The sequence below is a fragment of the Phoca vitulina genome, unplaced genomic scaffold, assembly GCF_004348235.1.
Source record: "Phoca vitulina isolate PV1807 unplaced genomic scaffold, GSC_HSeal_1.0 scaffold56, whole genome shotgun sequence".
Taxonomy (NCBI): Eukaryota; Metazoa; Chordata; class Mammalia; order Carnivora; family Phocidae; genus Phoca; species Phoca vitulina.
This window is the reverse complement of record NW_022589759.1, coordinates 3,619,933-3,645,777: the sequence shown is the minus strand read 5'-3', so window position 1 is coordinate 3,645,777 and position 25,845 is coordinate 3,619,933. Positions and strand designations below refer to the sequence as shown.

The following is a 25,845-nucleotide window of genomic DNA, read 5'->3' as shown; positions in this document are numbered from 1 at the left end:
AGCCACACAGGCCTTGCTGTGCCTCCAGAGCACCGGGGATGCTGGTGCCTCAGGGCCTTTGCATCATCGGTGGTCCTCCTGCCAGGAAGGCACTCAGAGCTCTCTTCCTCGCTTCCCTCGGGAGGTGGTGCTCTTCACATGGCTCTTGGTTTCCCTCCGGTGAAGCACCTATTTCTTTTCCATCGTGTCCCTTCTAGGAGTCCAGAAGACTAGGGGCCCCATCTGTCCTGTTCACAGCTATATTCCCAGCTCCTTAAACAGTTCCCGGCACTTAGTAGGTGCTCAGCTAATTTGTAGCCTGAATGAATGCTTGTGGTTTGGGATGCCAAAGGGTCCTCAACATGGTGTATTCAGCAGAGGGGCCTCGGGGACCTCAGGTCAGGGAGGAAAGGGAGGGGAAGCGAAGGGGTCAGCTCCATCCCTCCCTCTCCCCCCACCCCCCACCCCCCGCCCCACTCCCTGCTATGCTAGTCTGCTTCTATCTATTTTATGTATTTATTTGAAACAAGGTCGGGGGGGGGGGGTGGAGAATTCTGTCCGCAGCTGATTGAATTCCAATCTTGACTAACAGCCCCATTTTACCAAGAGGACAGGGGGGTTGGGAACATGCCCAAGGTCCCTGAGCTTGTGGGGGTAGAGCCCCGGAATCTGGCTCTGTGACACCAGGGTGGTGTCCCCCACTGAGCCTCCCTCCCCAGGCAGCGGCGGGGAGGCCTGTTGCTGATAGGGCCCTGGGCGTGCGTGGGAAGGCACCCAGGGCTCTGCACCCAGCGCCGCGCCGGCCAGAAGGGCTAGGATGCGTGGACCCTCCCGGCCACCCAGAGTCCAGTGTCACTTTCCAAGTTCAACACTGCTGTCCACCAGAGGCCGGCTCCGTGTCACGTGGGCACACGTTCCAGGAAACAGAGCATCCTCTGCCGTCCCTGGCGGCCAGTCGAGGTCTGATAGGGCCCGATGGGGTCAGTCCCCTCAAAGCCGGGGGCGGGGGGGGGGGGGGGGTGGGGGGGGAGCGGCCCACCCAGAGTGACCTAGAACTCCCTGAGCTTTCTGGAAACATTGTAACCGGCCACACTGTTTGCACTTCCAAACCCTATTGCAAAGAAAAATAAATACACGAACCTAATCAGAGGTGAATTTGCCACATGCGCTGACCAGCGGGCTGTTTATGCGGCGGCTGTGGGAAGAGCTAACATTCGGGGGGGGGGGGGGGTGGCTGGGCCCAAGGCCTGAGCTCGGCCGCCCCGGGGACACTGTGCGGGGCCCCTCGAGGGCTCTGCCGGGCGAGGCCTGTTATCTCTGCTCACATTTCAGGAAACCAAGGCTCTGCCAGATGGGGGGTCACTGCTGGTGAGAGACCCCCCCACCCAGGGACTGGGCCCCGGGTCGGTCTGAGGGGAGAGCTGATGCTCGCTCCACTTTGTCTCCTGCCTCCCGAAATAGCTGTTGAAAGGGAAAACAGAACAGGGCGCCGTGGGTTGTTGCCGCTAAGCCTTTGTGGTTCACGGTGGAGACAGAACCTTGGAGAACAGCGGGAAAGCCAGTTTCAGGTAGGCCTGGGACTCTGAGCGCCACAGTCTCCAAACCCAAAGTGAGGTCCGTGGTCCGACGAGGCGATTTTGTGCCACCACCAAGGGGGGAGACGCGGTCTGAGGGACAGCGCTTCGTGCCAAAGGCTCAGCATGTCTGGAATCTTCTGAAGGTTGGTGGAGACCACAGGATCACGGGGTCAGATCCCCTGCCCACTTCCACTTTCTAGCCCCTTAGAAAAGGTGGAAGGTCGGAGGGCACTGGGAGACCAGAGCTTATGAGTCAGAGTCTCAGGAGGCTATCAAGTCGAGCCAGATTCTGGACGCTTTAAAATGGTGCATTTTATGAAATGTAGATTATAGCTCAGTTTAAAAAAAAAAAAAAAAAAAAGCCTTGGTGGCGAGGGCATGCTTTGGGCCTGGCCTACACAGTTTATTTCTTTATGTCCCACACTGCTTTGACCTCTCGGGGCTCACGGTTGTCCCTTCAAGTTCTCACTCGATCACGATCATGGTTTTCAGATAAAAAACCAGGCCCTGTGAGGGGCACCTGGGTGGCTCAGTTGTTAAGCGTCTGCCTTTGGCTCAGGTCATGATCCCAGGGTCCTGGGATCAAGCCCCGTGTTGTGCTCCCTGCTCGGCAGGAAGCCTGCTTCTCCCTCTCCCACTCCCCCTGCTTGTGTTCCCTCTCTCGCTGTCTCTCTTTCTGTCAAATAAATAAGTAAAATCTTAAAAAAAAAAAAAAAACTAGGCCCTGTGATTCATAAAGGATATTTTTGTAATTGATTTTTTAAATAGATTCATGTGAAGAATTTTACAGGCACAGAAGAACGGCCAAATGGCCTGTCCGTTTGCTCTTAACATCTTTTCGTTGGAAAGAATACGCTTTTCTGGAACCAGGGGCCCTCCTGGCCTTTTCGGGGACATGGGACCATCGCAACCACTGGGAGGGGCAGGAGAGCCTAATGGTTAAGGGCGAGGACTCTGGGCCCCGTGGCCCAGTCTGAGTGCCACTCCACCTCTTCTTGGCTGTGTGACCTCAAGCTCTTTACTGAGCCTCTCTGTGCCTCAAGCTTCTCATCTGTAAAATGAGAATGAACGTTGTTAGGATGAAATGAGTTTAACGCTTCAAACAGTGCCTGGCACTTAGGAAGGACTTAGGGTCCGGGTTTTAGCTCCTGCTGCAGAGCCGACAAGCAAGTATTTGTGGGGGCGTGCTGTGTGCCGAGTTCTGTGGGGTCCCTGTCAGCCTAGGAGCAGACTGCCTGGAAACATTTCTCCAGGTTGTCTGCTGCTGGGTGACCAGCCACCCCCAAGCCCGCTGCTTTTTGCTCATAGATCTGCAGTTTGGGTGAGGCTTGGCACGGAGGGCCTGTCTCTGCTCCACATGGCACCGTGTTAGCTGAGGCCGTCCTACCAGTGCTGGGCCGCCGCGGAAGGGGCGCGTCCACACAGGCCGCCCCGCAGGGCCAGCCCCGAGATGGCGCGCGTGCACGCACGTACGGTGCACAGCTAACAGGTTGGGGCAGGCCGTCAGCCGAGGGCTAAGCCCTGTTCCGGGGTGCTGTGGCCGCTGTTCCGGGGTGGCTCGGCCCCGAGCCCAAATGTCCCGAGTCAAAGAGATGGACAGAAGCAAATCACCTCTTTGAGCAAGCCTCCTTGGTCACCCAGCCACTTCTGCCCCTTCCCCGTCAGTGGAGGCTGTCACAGAGCCCTTTCCCTTCCCAGGTTCAAGGGCAGGAGCCAAAACTGAAGGTTCCGGAATAGCGTGGGGGGACGGGAAGTACCATCGTGGCCATTTTAGGAAATATAATCTGTTTTTGCAACATAAAGGGTCTGGGCTGCATGGGGTTCAGGTCACCTGGCCCTCGCCACACACACATTTTACAGATGGGGGAAAACGGAAGGAACTCTCAGGGTCACACATTTTCCCCTTCCGCATATTAGGTCATTGGAAGGATGGCAAATTCCTAGAGAGGAGGACTGAGTCCTCTTTATTGGGGCCCCCACTCTGCCCCCCAAATGCCTCGCATGGATCCCTGGCCACACCTGGATCCCGCTGACCCCCCCCCCCCAGGTCATGTCCCAGAAGACCACTCAGACAGTGCTGCATGCAGTAAGTGCTCAATAAATGCTAGGGAGCTCAGGTCCTGCCAGGCCAGGGATGTAGGACAGCAGAGCACTTGGGGTGCTGTCCCAAGCTGGCACCCCCTCCTCTCTCAAACCAAGCCCCCAGGGAGTGGAGGACCCGGAGGTGCTGGCCTGGGTGGGGGGTCCTGCACCCCAGGAGGGACGGGAGGCCTGAAGGGCTGGCTTCCTCTTTCCCCTCTGGGGGTGTCTCTGAGGCTCCAGGAAGAGCCGGTGGAGCCAGATAAAGGCCCAGCGGGGGCCCTTTCCCAACAAAGGAAGCCAGCAGAGGCCTTTTCTCTCCCGCCTAAACTCTCCAAACGCCTTTCAAGCTCCCCAGCAGACTGGCGGGCTATTCAGAGGCGAGGCGGGGGAGGGGGGGGTAACTGCAGCAGAAATGGGGTGGGAGGCGCCTCTGCCTTTCTCCAGCAACCCAGAGGCAGATCCATTTATTTTAAAAGAAAACAAACAAAAAAACCCCCATGATCTCGAATATTCTTTTCGGAGTGCAGGCCCCTTTCTGGGTCCTGCAGGCTGGGCACCGGGGAGGGAATTGGAGAGAGAAGATGGGCCTCTGTGTGCCCCACACCCTACCCCCTGCCCCGCCTGTCTCCCCTCCTCCGAGTCCTTGCATCTTCCTGTGATTTACGAGGCCTGCCACTGGCCCTGCAGCTCTCTGTCCCTTCTGGGGCCCAGACCAGCTGGACGCTGTCTGCCCACAGCCTCGCAGCAGGAGACCCTGGGTCTGCAGGAGGTCACCGAAGGCCTCCGGGACTGGAACCCTCCGTGGGGCATGCATGCGGTGGTGGGCTAAGGGGGCGTTCATGGCCCAACCCCTCGTGGGGCCAGAGGCTGGGGAGGCACCCCTGTTTTTCATTTGAACTCTGCCCTCTGCCCCTGCTCTCCCATAGCTCCCTGGGCTCCCTGGAAAGAGCTGCAGGCCTTGGAATCAGTCCAGCCCTCCGTGGAGACCACCCTTGACTTCCCAGCAGAGTCTTTAGCTTTTCCGCACCTCCCCCTTCCCATCTGTAGAATGGGGGCTAACACTGCCTGGCTCCCAGGACCGTTGTGTGCAATCAATCCAGAAAGTGCCTGCATATATCAGTCTCTGCTCCCCTGGGGCCCCTCTGGGGACAAGAGAAGGGGGGCTGGGGGCGAGGTGTTGGCCACTTGGAGAGGTAAAGTCTCAGAACAGCCTGGGCTCCCAGGGCGGGGGGTGCTGGTCAGTGTGAGCCAGGGTGCCCTGCTGGCTCAGGGGACACAGAGCAGCCTGCAGAATGCCACCCAGTCCAGGCACCCGCTGCCCCCCCTCCCGCCCCGGACCTCAGACTGCTTTGGGCTGTGGGGCGCCTCCTGGCAGGGCTGAAGCCGGCTCAGTAACGAGCCCCTGGGGCGCTGCAGGGCGCCTGGGAGAGGGCAGGAGGTTTGCTGGTGCCAAGGCTCATTAAGCGCTGCCGTTCAGATGGGGATTAGGCGGGAGCCAGCCCGCCGATTCCTTGGGTTTGGTTATTAAAGGCTCCGTGCAAGGTAAACACCAGGCGCTTCCTTTCAAAGCCACACCTGCTAATTAGAGGGCAGAGAACTCATTAAAACAGTAACTCCGGGGACTGCCTGGGAAGGAGAGCTGGGGGTGGGGGGGTGAGGCGGGGAGAACCCAGAGCAGAGCGTCCCTCCCTGGCAGAGCCCACAGAACCCCCCCCCTCCCCCCCCCCCCCCCCCCCCCCCCCCCCGCCCCAGCCCCACACGGTGGGCGGGGCCGGGTTCCAGAGGCAGGTGCAAAAGACTCCTTTCCCCTAGGGGCTGGGCCTGGACCTCTGGCCCCCACCTGCCATGCTTCCTGGTTGCCTTGTGGGCTCCTGGGGGTCCACAAGTTCTTCCTGTGACAGGGGGTGATGGGAAATGACAGGGGCAGAGCCGCATTTATGAAATGCGTGCTGTGCTGGGCTGAGGAATGGTCCCTGAGATGTCCTTGTTCTAATCCACAGAACCTGGGCATGTGTGACCTCATGAGGCAGAGGAATGCTGCAGGTGTGACTCAGTTAAAGACGGGGAGATGATCCTGGACCATCCAGGTGGGACTAGTGTCATCCTAGGGTCCTTAGGGAGCCGGAGGGGATGCTTCAGAAGAGGCTGTAGGACAGGTGATAATGAGGGCTTGGAGACAGGTGAGGAGGGGCCGTGAGCCTTAGACTCCCGAGAGACAAGGAAATGCCTTCTGGAGCCTCCAGAAGGAACCAGCCCTGCGGACACCCCTGCTTGAGCCCAGTGAGACCCGTGTCAGACTTTGGCCCTCCAGACTGGGGGGGTAGTGAACTGTGTTGTTTGAAGGCATGAAGTGTATTTCATAATTTGAAAAATATTTCATAATTTAAAATGTTTTCAGTAACATCTGCCTCGTCCCAAATTCTGCACCCTGTTTCAGGCTCCTCCCACGGATATTTGGCAAATATTGACGGCCAGGGGCGGGGGCGGGGGGGCTGGCCTGTGGCCAGACCTTCCCTGTGCCTGGACAAGGCCATCAGGAGGTCTGAGAGGTTGCCGGGAGCAGATGAGGACCTTCTTGTCTCCCTGTGCCAGGCACATTGGATCTATTACGGCCTACATTTCCCAGCCTGGCTATGGGGCAGGAATTAATCCAACCAACCCGACTAGGAATCCCAGACCACGGTCAGACCCTCCTGTGTGACCTGGGGCAAGGCACCTAACCTTTCTGAGCTCAGGTTTCTCCTGTGGAAAATGGAAAAATGCTTCTGATCTTTGCGGCTCACTTCAGGATGTAAAGCCTATACCGGGCCTGGCGTGGGAAGAGTGGGCGTTGGGCCTCCTCCTCGGGGACGCCTGAGACATTTAATAAACCTGTGTGTCAGGCCCTGGGACCTCTGGATGAAAGGGATGTGGACACCTAAGTCACCTTTATGGCGATTCTGTGCCCGCCGGGCGCTTCCTGCTTTGTCGCGGAGCCACGGGGCGTAGGTCCAGTTGGGCTGCCTCTGGGTCACAGGTGGCCGGTGGGCAGGTGCCAAGCCGCACTCATGCCTAGAGGTGGGAAGGAGCCACACTGCCCAGTGCTGTCTTCTAGGGGCTGCCCCTCCATCACCCCTGGGGCTGCGCCGCGGTGGGCAGCTTCCCGAGCCAGGGGCGCCGTGCCCCCTTCTCCCCCTTCCAAGCGATGCGTAGGGAGAGCATCCTCCGTGTGCTCTATGCTTCTTAACTCACATACTCCTCCAGCACCCCTACCAAATGAGGACCCCGGGGGCCCCACTTTCCAGGTGGGGCAGCAGTGCTCCCAGAGGTGAAGTGGCCTCCCTGGGGTCCCGCGGTGGGATTCACCACCAGCTCCACTGGGTTCCAAAGCCGAAGTCTTGGTTAATGTGATTAAACCTCCTCTCCTGTTTGTACCTGCCCTCCCCTGCCCTCCCCTCCCTTCCCTGGCCTCCCCTGCCCTCCCCACCCTTCTGCTTCTCCAGGCTGGCAGCACTGAGACCAGGGCTTTGGTGTGTCCTGACCGGTAAACACGAGTCCTCCCCAGCAGGGAGGGGAAGGAGCGTTTATTTCCACAGTGAATTTAGTTGTTTTCCTTACATGGAAAGCCCGACTCTGCCTCCTCTCTGTGCCTCTCTCAGAAACTCTGTCTCTCCTTCAAGAGGCCATTCTTGACTGCTAGTCCCCGAGAATCCCAGAGGCTAGACCCTGTGCCGGGTGCTCCCAGCCTCAGAAGCTTCCCTCCCCCCCCCCCAGCCATCTCTCCCCCTCCCCCAGCCTCCCAGCTAGGGCCTTTGCCTGTCAGCCTGGGGTGAGCCTCTGAGTCCCCCAGGGGCCTCACTAAAGTTCAGGTTCTGACACAGGGCCTGGGGACCTGGGAGTCTGCATTTCTAGCAAGCTCCTCGTCATCTCTCCCTGCAGGAGCTTTCAGCCTGCTTCTTGGCTGTATTTGCTCTCAGAGGCCACCGGCCACCTCTGGTGGCCGCTAGTGACCACAACAGCTCGTGACCAATTCCTGGTCTGTGTCCCCCCACCCCCATTACGTCCCAGCCGCCATGGGCCCTTCTGTGAACCCCGCCAGAGAAGCAGAACCAGAGGGAGAGGGGTGTGATGATGCGCTGCCAGGGGATGGCTAGTGAAGGCGGGGCCCGCCGGGCGAGTCCAGCATCCGCAGGCCCCCGGCCGGACCTCTCGGGCGCGGGCTGGAGCCGCCGTGCGCACACGGGACTTCTCCTCCAGGGAAGCGTCAGCTCTGCTCTCGGGGCTTCCAGCTGAATGAGCCAGGGCTGCAGAGACAATCTAGAACCATCTCCCTGCTGAAAGTCACCTGATCGGGGACCGCAGTCCCATCCGTGCAGGACACTGTCCCCACGGCGCAGAGGAGTGTTTGGATCACAGGACACGTGCCATGCTCCCGGGCTGGTGGGCTCTAGGGGGAGGTCAGGCATTCAGAGCCGTGTGTGCCTGAGTGCCCAGGGCGGGGCTCCTCTCCCCTGTGGGTACCACTTCCCTTGAGTGCAGGGGGGCCCAGGCTCTTCCTCACCATACCCCTCCCTGACCACACCTCTCAATTCCTCTCCTCTGGGGTGAGGGTCTCCTTGTCCCCAATTTCTCAGCCTAGGTACTATTTTTTTTTTTAAAGATTTTATTTATTTATTTGAGAGAGAGAGAATGAGAGACAGAGAGCATGAGAGGGAGGAGGGTCAGAGGGAGAAGCAGACTCCCTGCTGAGCAGGGAGCCCGATGTGGGACTCGATCCCGGGACTCCAGGATCATGACCTGAGCCGAAGGCAGTCGCTTAACCAACTGAGCCACCCAGGCGCCCTCTCAGCCTAGGTACTATTGACATTTGGGGTCATATCATTCTTTGGGGGGTGACATCTGTGCTTGGCAGGACGTTGAGCAGCATGCCAGGAGCACCCCCAGAGATGACAACCAAAATGTCACCAGACATGGCTGGGTGTTGCCCCTGTTGACACTCCCCCCCCTCCCCGGCTTGCACCCATCCTTGAGCCCAGCCAGCCCCCCCCCCACTGTCCAGACGCGGGCACGAGTGAGCCTGTCCCCCGAGCTGGCCCAGTGCTGCCTGCTGGCCCAGGGCTTCACGGCCATAGGCCCGCTACGAAGCTGGGCGGGAGGAGGGCAGGGCCGGGAGGCGGAGGGCCTCCTGTCTTAGCGCTGTTTCCAGGGAGGCAAGCAGGCAAATTCAATCCGCTTTTTAATCAATGAGGCCTTTGATCTAGCAAAAATGAGTAATTAGCAGAGAGCCAGTGAGTTGGCACCTTGGCAGGCTCTCAGCCTGGCTGAGCATATGCCCACCTGGGCCTCTGAGCTTTGGGAAGTGAAGGCCATGCTGTGCCCACCAGGCTCCCGAAGAGGCTGGGGTGTCTGTTTCTCGGGGGTGGGGGTGGCATCGCCAGGGACAGGGAGCTATACACCCCAGGGTGGGTGTCTGGCTTCTCTCCCCCAACCCTGGGCTGGGGAACCCCATGGGCCGCCTTCCCTTCAAGCCTCAGCTTCCTGATCTGTAAACTGGGGCTATGAGCCCTTTGCTCTGGGGGTTGGCCTGAGATGCCACCGTGACATGAACAGAGCAGCAAGGACACATGGCCCCTGCTGGTCCTCTCACTCATTCAGGACGTCCAGCGAGTGCCACCACGGTTCCATAGAGTGGCTCCGTGGCCACGGGATAAGGCACCCCTCTGAGCATGCAATCCACCAGCTGGAAACCCAGTTCTGTCCTGCTCCGAAGCTCCCCCTCGGGCTCCCCTCCGTGGCCGCCTGGAGGCCTCTTCTGGTGGCCGTGCCTGATTTCTGTGAGCGGCGTATCCATCCTCAGGGCACCCCCTCTTAGTGAACCTCGGTGCCCAGGGAAGGCTTTGGGAGTCTTGGTTCCCCTTGATCTCGATCAGCCCCACCGGCTGTCCTAAATAATCCAAGTGGAAATTCAGAACACGTGCGTGTTAGGCCTCTCTCCACCGCTCAGCCGTGTGTAGCCTGGCCGGCCCGTGCTCTGCCCCAGCAACAGCGGCACCAGTAATCCTCACACCCAAAGCCGGAAAGACAGGAGAGGCCCAGGAGGAGGGACCCCGCCTGCTTCGGAGCTGGGGACCCCGAGGCCCAAAGAAAGGAAGCCAGCCTGGGAACAGGTGCGGACGTTAGCCTTCTGCTTCCCTCGGGGCTCGCAGAAGCCCCCAACATACTCCGGGCTGGGGCGGGGGATTCCAGCAGCCGGGGGGCTCTCGGGCACGGCAGCCCCCCTCAGAGGACAGACAGGAGGGACGCCTGCACAGCTCTGGGCACAGAGTCGGGAGTGCACACAGAGAGACCTGGGGTCCTGGCACTGGGGGCACGGCCGTGGGGTGTGGCCCCAGGCCCCACAGGCTCCTCGCCCTTGGGGACACCTGCGGAGGGGTGGAGCTGGGCGGGGGGCGCTCATCCAGGGCCCGGGGCAGGGGTCCTGGGAGCCCAGGTCTGAGGCGCTGCTGACATAAATCCAGTACTTGAAACGGTTTCAGGAGATCTTTATGGCCTGTGGTGCGCACCAGTATTTTTATTGTATCCTGATTCCTTGTTTTTTTTTGGTTTTTTTTTTTTTTTTTTTTTTTTAAAGATTTTATTTATTTATTTGACAGAGAGAGAGACAGCGAGAGCAGGAACACAAGCAGGGGGAGTGGGAGAGGGAGAAGCAGGCTTCCTGCCGAGCAGGGAGCCCGATGTGGGACTCGATCCCAGGACCCTGGGATCATGACCTGGGCCGAAGGCAGACGCTTAACGACTGAGCCACCCAGGCGCCCTCCTGATTCCTTGTTAAAAATTGTTCTCATGTGGGACCCATCCCAGGGTTTGAGAAACATGGGGCAGATGACCATTCGGGTTTTTCCCGCCTCTGAGATTCGGGGGTGCCCTAAGCGTCCGAGGCTCTCGTTCCTCTTCGCCGTGAGACGAAGAATGAGCAAAGCCAGCTCCTCACCCCGCCCGGCCTCGTGCGCTGTCCCCAGTCACCCGGCCCTCCGCCCACATCTCTCAGCTGCCCGTGGTGGCTTTCCTTTTTCAACATGGTCCAAAGAAACCCAGCATCGGAATAGAAATCTGGAAAACAGACGTAGGACCGAGGGCCCCTTCCTGCTCCTGAAGCCTCTTGCTTCCAGGCTCTTGCCTCGCGCCGCCCCGACCCCGGTCACTGGGCTGGGAGAGGGCCCACCGGCCTTATCTCCCCCGCCCCCCATGGATTCTCACTCTGCCCTCCTTCCCAGGGGCTGAAGCATCAGGGCTTTGCCCCTCCGAGCCTCCAGTCTCACCTCCCTCTGCATCTCTCTTCACTGCAAAGCAGGTGTTTGTATTAAGTTGCTCAACTTCCTTTGTAGGATGGGGAGTACCCGAGGGCCCTCTAGACTTTCCTGAGGGCTGTTCTGGGAGACAGTTTCGTGTGGAAGTTAACCATTCAGACCAAGGATGACAGCATGACGACGTCTGGGTGCAGAGCAGGCTGTATGATCTGGGGCAGCTAGCTCACCTGCTCTGGGCCTCAGTCCCCTCGTCCACAAAATGGGTGTGTAATGGCAGAAGCTACCTCATGGGCGTGTTGGGATCAAGCAAGTTAAGATTCGTAAAGCATTTGAACAGAGCTTGGCACGTTTGTCAGATGGCACTGAGTAATTGTCTTAAGGGGTTGCTGTAAGGAGACGTAAGATCATCTGGGCTTTATTGCATGGGTCCTGAGGACCAGGCCGTGTTCTAAGCATGTGTGTCTCAGGCTGTTTGTTTCTCTTCTGTGAGGCGGCTACTGTCTTTATGACCATTTCAGAGGTGAGGACACGGGCGCCCAGAGAGGCTAAGTAACTTCCCCGTGGCCACACAGCCCATGGTGAAGGAGTCATGGCTGCAGCACGGCGAGCTTGAATAGGGAGAGGCTGCTGTGGCTTGAGAACCTGAGGGGTTTGTGCAGAGCGCGGCCTGGCACATGGAGGGGGGGCCCACGGCAGCTCATCCTGTGAGCATCGTTGGTTTTAGCAGTCGGGCAGGTGCCCCCGGCTGGCTTCCGGGGGCTGTCACAAGCAGAGCAAGCCCCGCGCGGGACCATGAGGCCCACTCGCGCCCGCTCACCTCTCCCAGAGCTCCACCCGTGCACCAAAGTGACTTAGCTGGCTCTGATGTCATTTCCCCTCCCGGAGCTGGGCACTTGACACGTGCTAATTCTCCTGCTATTTTACGTGATTGCAATCGATGATCCCCCTGATGATTTGTTCCAGAGTCCTCCCTGGGCATCAGAGCCAAGCTCTGGGCCTGTCATTTCCATCCTGGGGGTCTCTTCCCCCCTGAGGAGGGGGCTCGGGTGTCTTTGCCCGGCCTTGGGGGGCTGCCCACTCGTGGCCTCTCCAAACAGGTGGCGGGCCGAGCTGACCGGTCCTGCGGGCCATGCCTCCCCGCTGTGCCCCCCCCCAGGCCCCACCTTCACTTCCCTCCTTTACGCCCCCCTCCCCCCTCAGCCACCACGACTCCCACCACTTGCTTCCCTCCGGTCTTTTCAGGGAAGACAATGGTGAAAAGCCCCCAATATCACTGCCTTCTCAGTGCCCCTTCCCTCCTCCTTCTCTGGACCTGGGGGTGTGCACCTGTGTGTGGAGAGAGAGAGAGAACGACAGTTTCCTTCTAATCTTTCCCTTTATTCTTCCTTTTGAAAGAATAAACTTAAAAGTCCTTTGCCGGTCGGAGTCTTAGATTCTCAGATTGTGTCTTTACACCACGAGACTGTGTTTGGAGATTCATTTTCGATGACTTTCTTGTTTGCCTCTGGACCCCAAGTGAGCAGCTGTGCTACTGTCTTTCCGGAACCTTCCCGTCTGGCTCTCCGCTGACCCCCCAGCGCCTGGAGCCATGCCTGGCACAGGGCAGGGGCTGAATGACCAGGTCCGTCCTGTTCTTCGACCCTCCCCCTGCCCCCATGCGTACTGGGCACGGCTCAGGGCACAGACTGGGAGCACAGGGGAACTTTCTGGTCTTGACAGGTGAGGGTGAAGCCAAAATGGAAATAAATTGTACGAGTCACTTAAAACTCAGTGTAAGCGTGCGGGCCCAGCTCCAGATGCCGCTGTCCACACTGCGACCCGTGATCGGACTCAGCCTTGAGCGGACCGGGCTGTGTGTCTGCTGGGCGGTGGGGGGGCTCACCCCGTGTGGGGTGCAGAGGCGGGTGGGGGCAGCTCTGGAGGCCGCGGAGCCCCATTATCCCCCCAGGCAAGTTCCGCAGCCTCTCCAGGCCTCCACACTCGTTTTCTCGTCTGGAAAACGAGCGTGATAATGAGAGTGTCTACCTCACGGGTTGTTGCAAGGATTAAGTAAATTAAAATATGTGGAAAGTACTTAAAAACGGTGCGGAGCGCCGAGCAGATGCTATCCGTGTGTTTATTATTATTTTATTGCCGTTACGTTTATAATTCTCTCATATGCTCCGTTGAAACCTTTTCGGCTCCGGAGAGGTGTGCAGACTCTCCCACGTTTCCCGGGCCCTCTGTCACTAACGTGTGGGAACCGGTTTGGTATCCGGCTTCAGCAAGCAAGTCCTCCTGCTGGCGGCTGGGCCTCCTGGTCCTCCGGCCTCTCCCCGGGACCCGCGGGGTGCCCCCCAGCTGCCTCTGTCCCTCTGCAGGGGGGCCGGGGGGCGGGCGGAGCGGCTTCTGCATACCGTGGGCACCAGCCCCCGGCCCGTCCTGCCACCTCCCCGACACCGGGGGGCGGGACCCGGCCGAGCCGCCACCAAGCAGATGTGACGTCCCGTGAGGCTGTTTGCGGTGGCTGTCACCATGTTTCCACGATCCTGTGACAGAAACCCTGCCCCGGTGTTAATTTACATTATAGCCAGTGCACCCCGACGTGTGTTTTTAAAGGGTATAATTTCTATCAACTTCAATTAGAGCTATTTTTATTTTTGTCACCCTGAAGAATTTCCCTGCGGTTAGGCTGCCATTTTTCACTATAATACCCCTGGCAAGAGCTGGGGAAAAAATTAATAGTCTAGTGATCACTTAGCTAATGCACTGTCAGCGCTTGATAAACTGACTGCCCTGGGTGAGACGGCCCGGTTCCTTCCACAGTAATTATGTCTTGTTCACCTGCAGCAGGCAGGGCCCCTTTGGTGGCGGCGCAGGGCGGAGCCGAGCCCCCACGGAGCCCAGGGCACACCCCTCCACCTCACCGCCCCCTCCACATCTGTCTTTGCGGCAATTTAGGCGCCCCAGGGTGGGCGTCTGCCCATCTTCTGGCTGTGTGGCGTTTGGCAGGTGGCTAAACATCTCTGATCCACACTGGAACAGGGAGCACTGCATAAGGGTTACGGCTGATGAACCAGCTGACCGCCCTGGCTCGGGGCAAGAGAGGAGCGGGTGCCGGGGGCAGGCGCGTGGGGAGCATCATCAGGCCTGTAAATGGGGGCGTGGGGGCATGGTTCATGGACGGAGGGGTGTTGGCAAGCCGGAGGGGAGAGCAGGGAAGCTGGGCACAGCTCTGAACACAGCAGGAGGGAGCAGGGCTGGGGCTGTGCGGGGCTGCGGGGCTGCGAGCCTGCTGTGGGGACAAAGGGAGCAGCCGAACCTGCGGGAGCCGGCCTCCCTCCGCCAAGTCAGGCACAGTAAGAAGGAAGGACCCGCGCTTGTGCCCAGCCACCGGGTACGGTTACGTTCACACGTGCTGGTAGGGCAGGACCCCAGGAGTGGGACCGGGTCGGTGGGGGCCGGGGTCTGGGGTCTGGGGCAGGAGGGGTGGGTGGGGGTGCTTATGGAAGAGTGTCACAGGGGATGCCCGTGGCACCGCTATCCGAGTCTCGTCTCCACTGCGGCGGTGGACGCAGGAGCCAGCGGAGACCCCACGTAGGACGAAGTGCACACCTGTGCACGCGTGGCCAGACCGGGGGGGCCTGCGGCGGGGTACGGGCAGTGCGGTGCCACAGTTCTGGAAGATGTCACCCCTGGGGAAGTGAGGAAAGGGCATGCCAGAGCTCTGTATTACTGCTTACACCTGCAAGTGTATCTGTAAGCGTCTCACCAGAAAAACTTAAAAACTAAATCCGGATCACCCTCTGGGCTCACTCCAAACGAGAGCCAGAGCCTTTACAGGGACCCACGAGGCCCTCTGAGATGTGAACCCATTGCTTCCCTTGATCCTCTCCGGCCACGCAGGCCCCCTTGCTGTTTGTTCTTCAAACACACTAGGTACACTCCTGCCTCAAGGCCTTTGCATCACTGCCTCAGGGATGTTCCCTGTGCCTGGAACCCTGGCCTTAGGCCTCCTCAAGGCTCCTTCCATAACTCACGTGTCTCCCCCAGCTGCTGTGTTGAGGACCTCATGCCAGGGCCTGGGGTTACAGAGTGCCATCTGGGGGGAGGGCGACAGTCGGGGGCGGATGTGTAAGCCTGCATCTGGGCATCTGAGGACACTAATGGAGGTGGGCTGGCAGTGGGTCAGCTCTGCCTGGGGAGGGGGGCTGGGGGCAGAGACCACAGAAGGGGGCACACCCTTGGCCGAGGAGGAGGCAGAGGATCTGGTGGGTGACAGTTCAATAGGAGAGAGGCACAGGGCATTGCAGAGTGGGAGGGGGCCTCCTGGACACTGACACTGACCCTTGAGCAGACCCCAGTATTGCTTCCACCTAGAACCCTGAACTAAGGGTTCTGCACTGGGGAGCCTTCAGCATTTACAGATAGGGAAGCCAAGGCCCAGAATAGTAGAGTCACTTGCCTGAAGACACACAGCTTCTTAGGCAGTGGAGCTGGGATTGGAAGAAGGCAAGATGGTTTCTGCAGCTGCCTTGAGCCTTCAGCAAGCTCCAGCCCCCGGGCCGTATCCATCAGGCAGCCTGTTTATGTACCAACTCATGAACCAAAAATGCATTTTACATTTTTAAATTTGAAAAAAAAATCAAAGGGAGAAAAATATTTCATGATGTGAAAATTATATGAAATTCAAATTTCAGTGTCTGTAAATAAAGTTTTATTGAAACAGCCACACATTGCTATTTTCACGTTGTTCAAGGCTGCTTTAGGGCAACAATGTGAAAGTCGAGTAGGTTCAACAGAAACTATATGGTCCTTAAAGCTGAAAATACTCACTATCTGGCCTTTTCAGAAAAGGTTTGCAAACATGCTCCCACCTCAAGGCCATCGTGTTTACTGTTCCCTCTATCTGTAACACTCTTCCCCCACATATCTATATCCATGGTCAGCTCCCTTGTTTCCTTCAAGTCTTTGCATAAATGTCCCCTGTCAATAGGGCCAGCCTACAGAAAACTCAAATTCTACTCCCCCGCCCTCCTCCCTATTCTCTTCTCCTATTTGTCTTCCTGGCACTCCCTACCAACTGACGTGTGAAATGTCTCCCCAGTCAGAATGTCAGCTCCTTAAACGCAGAAATTTTTAACTGTTTTGTTTGCTGCTGTATCCCAGGCATAGTGCAGGAAGGAGGTACATAATAAATGTTTGTTGGACAGATGGATGGATGAATGATTGGATGGATGGACAGATGGATTGATGAACAGTTGGCCAGCCAGATGGATGGATGGATGGATGGATGGATGGATGGATGGATGGATGGATGGATTTGTGGATGGATGGATGGATGGATGGATTTGTGGATGGATGGATGGATGGATGGATGGATAGACGGACAGATAGACAGGTGGGTGGATGCATGGTTTGTTGGATAGGCAGATGGGGTGGATCGATGTGAGGTGTGACAGATGTGTGAAAAGCTAGGTTGGGCCAAATCACACGGCTCTTGGATGCCATGTGCAGTGTCAGAACTTTGGTAAAGGGTTTTATGCAAGCAGGATGAGTGGTGTTTTACAAAGATCACTCAGACCGAGGCATGGTTGGGAATGGAGTGGACAGGGCTCTGTGTCCAGAGACTGATGGGAGGCTCTCTCCCTGGGCAGTGGGAGGAAATGAGCAGGCACAGCGGGCCTCAGCCAGGGTGGCGGAGGAGGACCCCAGGAAGCTGGGGTGTCAGGCCACAGTTGGTCAGAGACAGGCTAGCTCCCCATGCTGGCCTTCAGGAGGTGGCCCTCTAGGTTGATGCCAAGGACTCAGGGGCCTCCATGTCCCTGAGGGCTCCTGCCTGGGTCTAGGCTGGATTCACCAATAACACCCTCATGCTCTGTTGCCTGCAAGCCGTGGGGGGGGGGGGGGGGGCGCTCTGGAAGCAGTAAACTCTATGCAGCTTTCTGCCCTGTCCCAGGCCATGAGAGGGAGTCAGCTGCCTTAGAGGCCTGACTTGAGAGAGGGAGCCAGGGACATGCCTTCTAGAATGTTTCTTCTAGCCACAAGAGCAGCAGAAGCTGGGCATATCTGCCTCTGGCCAGTTCCCACCGGCCTGCCTGCTGCCTACATATTCTGCCAGCCTCCCTGGTAGACCCCACCCTTCCTGGCCACACCTGCCTCACCCAGGTGTGTCTCCTGAGGCTCTGGGTGCTATTAGCGGCGGACTCTGGCTTTCCAGTAAGGCTCTCAGGGACATCTCATGCCACCTGCCCATCCCATGCAGTGTGGCCAAACACCGCAAGCGAGTTATCCTTTCTGTGCCTTGACTTCTTCATCTGTATAATGGGGCCTCACCGTTCCTGCCCTCCCCCCTGCCCAGGCCTGTCTAAGGCTTGATGGGCTGACACCTGCAAAGATCAGCTAGGGGCCCGGCCTTTGTAGGTGCCGTGGACGTGTAGCTGCAACCATACCTGGTGGGCAAGCAAGCCTCCCACTTTGGGGTCACGCCCCATGAACTTCCACTCAGCCTGTCAGAGACATAGCATTCCTGGCTTGGAAATCCACCCAGCTTCACATGAACCAGGAGATTCTTCGGCCCCAGCAGGCCCCTGGTCTTGATCCGGGGACTTTCTCATTGTCCCATGAGAACTTCTCTTTGTGGCAGGTGGGACTGGGATCCCTCGTCTCCCCCTCTTTCCAGCTTACTGAATGCATTCGCGGGCTTCCTGTGTGTCAGGCCTGTGGTGGGCTGAGGGGATCCTCATGACTGCTCCGGCTGTGGGTGTGAGTCTCAGCACCCCCCCTTTATAGGTGAGGAAGCTGAGCCCCTGCGATGTTAACAAGCGTGTCCAGGAGCACCCAGTTTGGAGGCCAGGAGCGGTGCCCACCAGCTGGCTCATCGGCCACATACAGCCTTTCACTCCGCTGGGGTTGGCTGCCCTTCTGGGAAGCACCTGTCCCCGGACACGCACGGGCAGGTGCCCTGTGGCTGCCGGCAGGGGAACCGGGCAGGGCGATCTCCGTCTCCTTCCGGTCCGCTTAGCCTCAGTTCCCCATCTACACATCAGGCTGCTCACACCCCCTGGTCTGATGGCCGAGCTCCAGGCGGGGTGGCTCTGTGCATGTTCCGCAGATGGTCCAGCTGGAGAGTTAGGACCTTTGCTGTCCCCTTACGTGGTTGTAGCAACTCGTCACCTGGCCAGACTTGAAGCCGGGGACAAAACCTTGATTTCATTTTCCTGAGTCCTGGATCACATGCCTTCTTGGGCTTCTATTGTCCTCAAGGCTGGATGAGCCTGGCGCCTCCTCTCCTTCCCTGCAGCCCCTGAGCGGTGGGAGCACCCGGGAGGACTCAGGTGGGGAAGAGCGGATCGAGACCCCCGGCCAAGCTGGCGACCCTCCCCCCCCGGCCCGGTGCCGCAGCCGAGTGCCCCTAATTGCTGTCACAGATGCAGCAGCCACCAGCCTCTCCGGCACGATCTGGTGTGTCGCGTGAGCTTAATTAGTCCCTGATTACTCATTTACTGGGTGCTGTGTGTATTCCACATCTAATAACTTTCCAATTACGCCCGGTCTGCGCCGCACATTTAATAACCCTGTAGTTGTCTGCTTATCAGGGACTCTGCATTCGGCAGCCCAGTCTCCCCCTGACCCAGAGCCTTATCATTCCCTTTACTGCAGCGCGTGGCGTTTTCTGCTTGCCATTATGGAGCTATTACAGGGAATTAAGGGGCGTAAAGTACTGTTTTTTGGCCTCTGATGCAGCAGCTTGCAGTGCAGAGCAGGGAATCCCACCAGAGAGTGTGGAGCACAGTATCTTGGGGGGGGGGCTCTGGTGGGGGCTGCAGGGGGCCAGGAAAGGGGCGGGGGGGGGCCCCCGTGGCAGGGCTGGGCCATGTCCCTTATTTCCCTCCCGGGCAGTCCTGTGACCTCTGCGTCCCCCAACAGTTGGCAGACAGAGGTCTCCGGCCGGTTCAGAAGGTGCCCCTTGGCCATACCCACCCAGCCTCCCTGCCAAGGCGTGCATCCGGCCATCACTGTTTTGGAGGGAGGTGACTTTTCTCCCCAGACTTGGCTTCTGGCCTGTGCCTGATTTTTCCTTGGGGGCAAAGGGAAAGTAAAGCTGCATTCTTTTGTGCCATCAGATGCTGGTGTCTCCTCCTCTTCTCCTGCAGCTCTGCACCCTGTCTCATCCTCCCAGCCTTGCTCTTGAAATAAATCAGTCACAGCCCATTAGCAGACCCACTGCCGTTTACCCGCAGCCCAGCCTTGCACGCCGGAGGCCTCAGTCGGGCATTGCTGCGTGTCTGCTGCGGCAGTGAGCATGGGAATCAGGCGCTTCCAGAGCTCAGTGAGCAGCACTGGCTGCCAGGGGCTGTGGGGTCTAGGTGCTGGACAGAGGACACAGCGCTGGCCTGATTCTCCGCTGTGATGGTGACTGCTGGGTGACCTGACTTCTGTCTTGACTTCTCTGTGTCTCCGTGTTCTCCTCTACAAGGTGGGAGTTAAGGGAGGGTTGTTGGAAGGATTAAATGGGCTACTGACGTCAGGAGCTTGGTGGGCACCTCACACATCGCAGGTGCTCAGTAAATCTAGGGTAGGCATTACTAGCCCATTTCCCAGACACATAAACTGAGCTCAGAGAGTCATGATTGCCTGTCACCCTTACTTATGACAGCAGCAAGCAGCAACTTGGGACTCAGTCCCACATCTGTTTTATTCAGGGCCGGCACGGCTGGCTTCCTGGAGTGCATCCTGAGCTGACTTGGAACTAAAATGAGATTCAGGGTGATGAGGGAAAGTGGGGGGCCCAGGTCCTGCCCCAGTTCCTGCAGGGACCCCTTGATTGACTCGGGGCTCCAGGCCCACAGCAGGTGAGGGGGCCTGGAAGGTGGCTCTGTTGGCTGCCGCCAAACCCCCCCAGAGGCCAGGTGAGCCCCCCACCAAGGCCAATGCAGTGAAGCCTTCCTTGGTACGCACCCCTCCAGGCTTTGTGGGGTCCCCGGGCCACTGCACCCCTTTGGCTCTTGCTCCTAATGCTTATGCTGCAGGTCATGAGACTAGCTGCTGTTTCTTGAGCAGCTATTATGCGCCGGGTACATTTAGCATCTAATTCTCTCCACTGTCCCTGTGGCAGTAGATACTCATTGTCATCCCGCCCCTTTTTATGGAAGAGGGAACAGAAGCCGGGCGAGGTCACTTTGCTAAGATCTCCCAGCCGGGGAGAGTGGCCGGGACCCAGCATGTGCCCACCCACTGCAGGGAGGCTGAGCGCTGGGGTCCAGCTGGGTACCGGGAGGGAGGCGGACACCGGCTCTGCCGCAGAGGCTGCTGGGGGAAGGAATCCTGGTGCCGCGTCCAGCCTCTGGGCTGCTGTGGGCCCTCCAGCTGGACTGTCCCTGGTTTTCAAAACTGCATACTTTGCACGCTACAACATGGATGAGCCTGGGAAACGTGCTGAGAGAAAGAAGGCAGACACGAAGGGCCACACGCCATTGGTACCCGCGTGTGCGAATCGCCCGAACAGGCAAGTCTGCAGAGACAGCAAGGAGGTCGTGGCTGCCAGGGCCCGGGAGGGATGAGGCGTGACTGCTAGCAGGTCGGGCTTCGTTTTGGGGGGACGGCAATGTTCTGAAATGGATTCTAGTGATGGTTGCACGACTCTGCGCGTGTATTAGAAGCCTCGGTATTGTACACTTTAAATGGGAGAATTGGATAGTTATGTGGATTATATCTCAGTAAGACTGTTTTTAAAAATAATCGAGCAGGGGTTCCCAGACTTGGGGGGTCTCATGAACCCATAAGATTAATAAGACAACACTGGGTGCCTACAACACCATGGCATGGTTTTCCCCTTTGGAGCAGGGACATGGCATCCGCCTCCTCCCCAGCCCTGAATTTGCCTGGAGTCCGCTTTCTCCAGAAATCACTCAGTTCCCTGGAGAAAGTGTAACAATACAAGATCCCACTAGGATATTCAGTGGTGGGCTGCAAATCCCCTTTTCTTTGAAAGAACCCTGGGAATTTGCCCCCTTTTGCCTGGCCCCACTAACCGCCTACCGCTTTACTCATAGTGGCCCCGGTCCAGAGAAATAAAAGGAACAATAGGCATTACCCCCACTCGATCTACGGGGACCCCATGGACTGCTCTGAGATGCTGCCGGCTGCCAGGGTCCCCAGGGCAGGGAACGATGTATGTCCCGGTCCTAAGAGTACCTTGAAAGGAGAACTTAGAACTCTCGGCTGTGGTAGAGAGGACACGATGAATATGTCTGCTCGGGGCCTGCTCTCTGTTAGCCAGGAATTGTCATACATTTGGCTTTGAAGCGAGAGGAAAGGTGACTCTTTACCTCCATTTGATGGTCTGGCCGAGAACCTTTGCATCCACCTAAGATGAGCCTGGCGTGAGATGATCCATATTCACAAGGCCACATGTGTCAGCAGACAGCCTTGCCCATCATTAATACCGGCTGAGTCCCCCCAACCCCCAGGATCATGGGCAGCTGCAGATGAGCACCAGAGGAAAGGGGGTGAAATCCTTTCACTTCCAGGGATACCCACAGCGGTGGGAAGAGCTAGCATGTTTCTGGCACACAACAGTGTGCCAAGGAACGTTTATATCCAGGCCAGGCGCTAGTCTAGACGTTCCAGGTTATATTAGCTATCCTCTGCTGCGTAACAAACAATGACCAACTTAGCAGCTTGTAGCAACCTGTTTATCTTCACACGACTCAGCTGGGTCCTCCACTTAGGGCCTCAGAGGCTGCTAGTCAAGGTGCCGGCCAGCTGCGCACTCATCTAGAGGCTCGACCGGGGAAGGACCCACCTACAAGTTCACGCAGGCTGCTGGTGGAATTCATTTTCCCGTGGGGCCGAGGGATGCTGTGAACACGCACATACAAGTGTTTGTGTGGACACAGGTTTCCAGTTCTCTTGGATGTCTACCCAGGAGTGGAATTGCTGAGTCACAGGATAACACTACGTGTGACCTTCTGAGGAGCTGCCAGTCATTCTCCAAAGCAGCATTTTACAATCCTAGTGGCAGTGGATGAGTGTTCACACGGTGTTTTAACATGCTTTGGACTAGATGCCAATATTTAATAATCATGAGAGTGCAGGTTTTTTAAAAGTGGATTCCCAGGGCACCTGGGTGGCTCCGTCAGTTAAGTGCCCACCTCTTGGTTTCGGCTCAGGTCATGATCTCAGGGTCGTGAGATTGAGCCCCTCATCGGGCTCCAAGCTCAGCGGGGAGTCTGCTTGAGATGGTCTTTCCTGCTCCCTCTCCCCTTCCCCACCGCCTGCTCACTTCCCCCTCCCAAATAAATAATAATCCTTAAAAAGTAAATAAATAAAAATAAATAAATGAAAGTGGATTCCCAGCCTCCTCTTAAAAAATCAGATCCAGCAAGATGGAGCTCTGTTTCCCCCATGTGACGCCGGTGGCACTGAGACCATGCCGTCCCCCTACATCCTGACCTGCCCAGGACCTTGTTCATGGTTCACTGTCCCGGCCCCTCAGGGATGAGGGTGCAAATCTCCCCTCCCTCCCTATCCTCCCTCCCTTTCAAAACCTGCTCCCTTTGAAGGCCTAGTTCAAATTCCGCCTGCTCCAGGAACACTGCCCGGATGTCTCCAGCCCCAGGAAGGTCTTCTGACTCCTGCACTGCTTGTCATCTGCACCTCTCTTGCCCAGTCAAATTCTCTTTTGCTCGCTGCTCTTCTCTACTTAAAAGCCACGTCCCCCTCTTGCTTTATAACAGCTGAGTCTGCTCCCAACTGCCTGGGTTCAAATCCCAATGCCTCCAATTATGGGTAGGAGCTCAGACAGGCCACTTTATCTCCTCTGCCTGTGTCTCGGTGCATGACACGGCTGGTGGGAGGATTAAGCATGGCACATAGCAAATAGGGTCCTCCTGCCTACAGCTCCCCATCCTAGGAGCCATCCCTACCTCCCAAGAGGTGGCTCCCTGCCGCCTTCCACCAGCAGGACCCTGGCCCCCCAGCTCCAGGAGGAGAAGCAGGAGGGGCGCTCTCCCCTCTCTCCCTTCCACCAGCCCATGGGCAGGGGTCAGAGCCAGCCCCTCCCTCCACTGCCCTCCTCCACTCCCGACCCCAGCCCACCCCAGGCGGTTTGCAAGCACGCTGCCTGGTTTGACCAGGTACCACCCCGTAGATAGTCCCCAGGCTGGCTGGACAAGCCGTCCTGTGACTGATGGTGGACGCAGCAGCCTGCGCCTGGCAGAGTTTCCCAGGATAATTAGGATAAGATGGAAGAGCCGCTAAAGCCCGACAAGACGGGATATGTATGGGGCTCCAGGTCCCTGCCCTGCCGCCGGGCCCCGGGCCCCTGAGCGAGCGAGCGAATAAAGCGTGCCGGGCTGAGGTTCCGCCTCCTCCTGGCTCCAGCCTAGGCCTCCAGCACGCCTGTGGGATTTGTGGGGGCTGTGGTCTGGGCAATGTCACCATATGGATCCCATAAATTAAAGCATGCTGGAAACAAACGGTAAACGTAGCCGCCTCTTGCACGGAGGGCTGGCGGAGCCCCTGCTCACCCAGGGAATTCTGGGCCATCCATCTCTCTTAGGGCACTTTGGTTTTATGGCACTAATCCCTAAAACAACTGGATCAACATGAAGCTGCTTCCCGACGGCCCTGGAGCTCGTAGTCGGGAAGTGGGGGGTCGCTGGTCGCCGGGACTGGCCCCCAGATAGCTGTAGGCGTCAAGGCCCTGGAACCTGTGCAGGGCCTGGCTCCCCGCCTCCCCCACCGGCAGGGCAGGGTCTCTGAGGTTGGAGGTGTGAGCCCAGGACCTGAAGGCCTATTGACTGGGAGGGCGTCAGCCGTGGAGTTGAGCAGCTCTGTGACCTCAGGCTCTGAGCCCCAGTTTCCCCTGATGTGGGAAGAGGATGGGGCAACCAGGGTAGTCCGAGTCATAGAGACAGGAAGAACGGTGGGCGTCAGAGGGTCTGCTATGGAGTTTCTGTTTGGGTGAGGACGTTCTGGAAATGGGTCGAGGTGATGGTTGCACATCGTGAATGTACTTAATACCACCACTTACAAAGGGGTCCAGATGGTAAATTGAATGTTAGGTATATTTTATCACAATAAAAGGAATACGGAACAAGGGGCCGGGGTTGGGAGGAACGGGGTGACCACCCGGCAGAGTGAACTGGAGATGAGCTAGGTTAATCATTATAATTATACTCAACTGGCAGGTAGTTATGCCAAGTTCCGTGCAGAGCTGAGGGGGCTTGGGGAGTGATGGGGCCAGCAGGTGGAACCCCACTGCCCGGCGGCCAGCCTGGTGTCCTTGGGCAGGGGTCACCGTGCAATGAAGACACTCACCGTGGTTTTGCTGGGGACCAGCCCTGCGCTGCCCCAAACCAGCTCAGCCAAGTCCCTGACAGCAAAGCCGAGCCATCGTGGGGGAGGAGTGGTGCCCAGCAGCTCGGGGGCCCACCCGTTGGGCAAGTATGGCCAAGACTCACCCTGTCCCCTCCTGTCCTTCCAGGTCACGTCTGCATCTCTCGAGGCAACGACAGCTGTCCATGCCCCCGCCAGGGAGCCTGAGCCTTGGCCAGGCGCCCCAGCAGAGAGCACACCCAGAGGCCCCAGGACGGCCCAGGAGCCGGGGCCCCCCCGGTGTCAGCAGAGCGGTGTGCCCGGAGCGGACCTCGCGGGCGGAGGCACAGGTAGACACGGGCGCTTTCCCGTCTCCGGGTGCTGGCGTGGCTCGTGCGTCCCCAGCAGGGAGGGTGGCTCCCAGCACTGAGTTCAGGCGCAGACCTCCACCCCACCATCACCACATTCTCGGGGAGAGCCTGGAGGCCGGGTCTCTCCCTTCCTTGAGTTTGGATCTCTTTCTTTCACACTCCTCAGGGATTAAAGCAGAATCCCTGCTTCCCGACGCCCTCTCATCCCCGATTCACAGCCTCTGTGTGTTGTGTTTTCTGTAATTCCACTGTATTCACTCGTTCATTTTAAAACGAATGTAACGGATCTGCAGAACCCACTGCCTGAGCACTGAGACAGGCCCTCCACGGGGCTGTGCCCGCGTCCACCCCCCCCGGGAACCACCCCGCACACCTGTGTTTGCCCAAACCGCGATTATCTACTTTTCCTGGGGGTCTGAGCCGCGTCTCGGCCGGCTGCCCTCCTGGCTCCTCGGGTCCGTCTGTGTGGTCGCCGCCCTGTGCTGTCCCGACTCCCCGCGCGATGCCATGGGCGTCCCCTCTCTGCCTGTGCTGCGGGGACCGTTCCTGGTCCTCTCCATTGGGAATGCGCCGGGGCCTGGCACACGGCTCTCTCGGGGGCTAGCCTCAGCTGGGCCAGAGGGAACCAGGGCATGTGGCTGGGGAAGATGCTGCCCACCGAAACCCAGTGTGTGCATTTTGCTGCCACCGCACCAGCCCCTGAGACCCTGTCTGCCCATCTTGGCACTTCCCCGATGACAGAGAGGCTGTCCCTCCCTGGGTGACAGGCCTTTGAGTGTGGAGTCCTGGGGCCTTCACTGCGGGGCCTGTGGGTGGATCTCAGGCAGGCCATTTGGCTGGATGTCGGTGTGCGTGGGCACCTGCGTTCTTATTTGGGGAGGGTTCTAGAGCAGCCCTGAGGGGACTGAGTCTTGGGACCCGTGCCAGCCTCTGGTGTGAGCCCGTGTTGAAAGCGCTGCTTGTTAGTGGACGCATCTTGGGAGGAGCCAGGCTGGCCGATGTGGGGAGCGGGTGGTGGCGTTGGGGGCAGCTGGCCTGGCCCGCCCTCTGGTCCTGGGCTGCCATCTGGGGCATCCGTCTCCAGGACAACCCCAGTACCCACCTCTTTCTCTCTGTGAAGAGCTCTCAGCAAGGACACATCCAGCTGACCAGGGGCCCTCGGAGGGATTCCCAGACCCTGGCAGATGGGATGCAGGTGGGGGGGGATGCTATTTGGGGAGCCATCCTCCCCCGGCCCCCACCACACTT

The 25,845-nt window shown here is 58.3% G+C and overlaps 1 protein-coding gene across 1 annotated transcript in view; it reads left to right on the top strand.

Moving 5' to 3' along the window:
- GSE1 (Gse1 coiled-coil protein) overlaps positions 1-25,845 on the top strand; it is a 399,189-nt gene that overhangs the window by 126,308 nt on the left and 247,036 nt on the right. Inside the window, exon 2 of the mRNA XM_032389726.1 lies at positions 24,396-24,576. Within this exon, the coding sequence (XP_032245617.1) occupies positions 24,396-24,576 (181 nt within the window). The remainder of the gene's footprint in view (positions 1-24,395; positions 24,577-25,845) is intronic.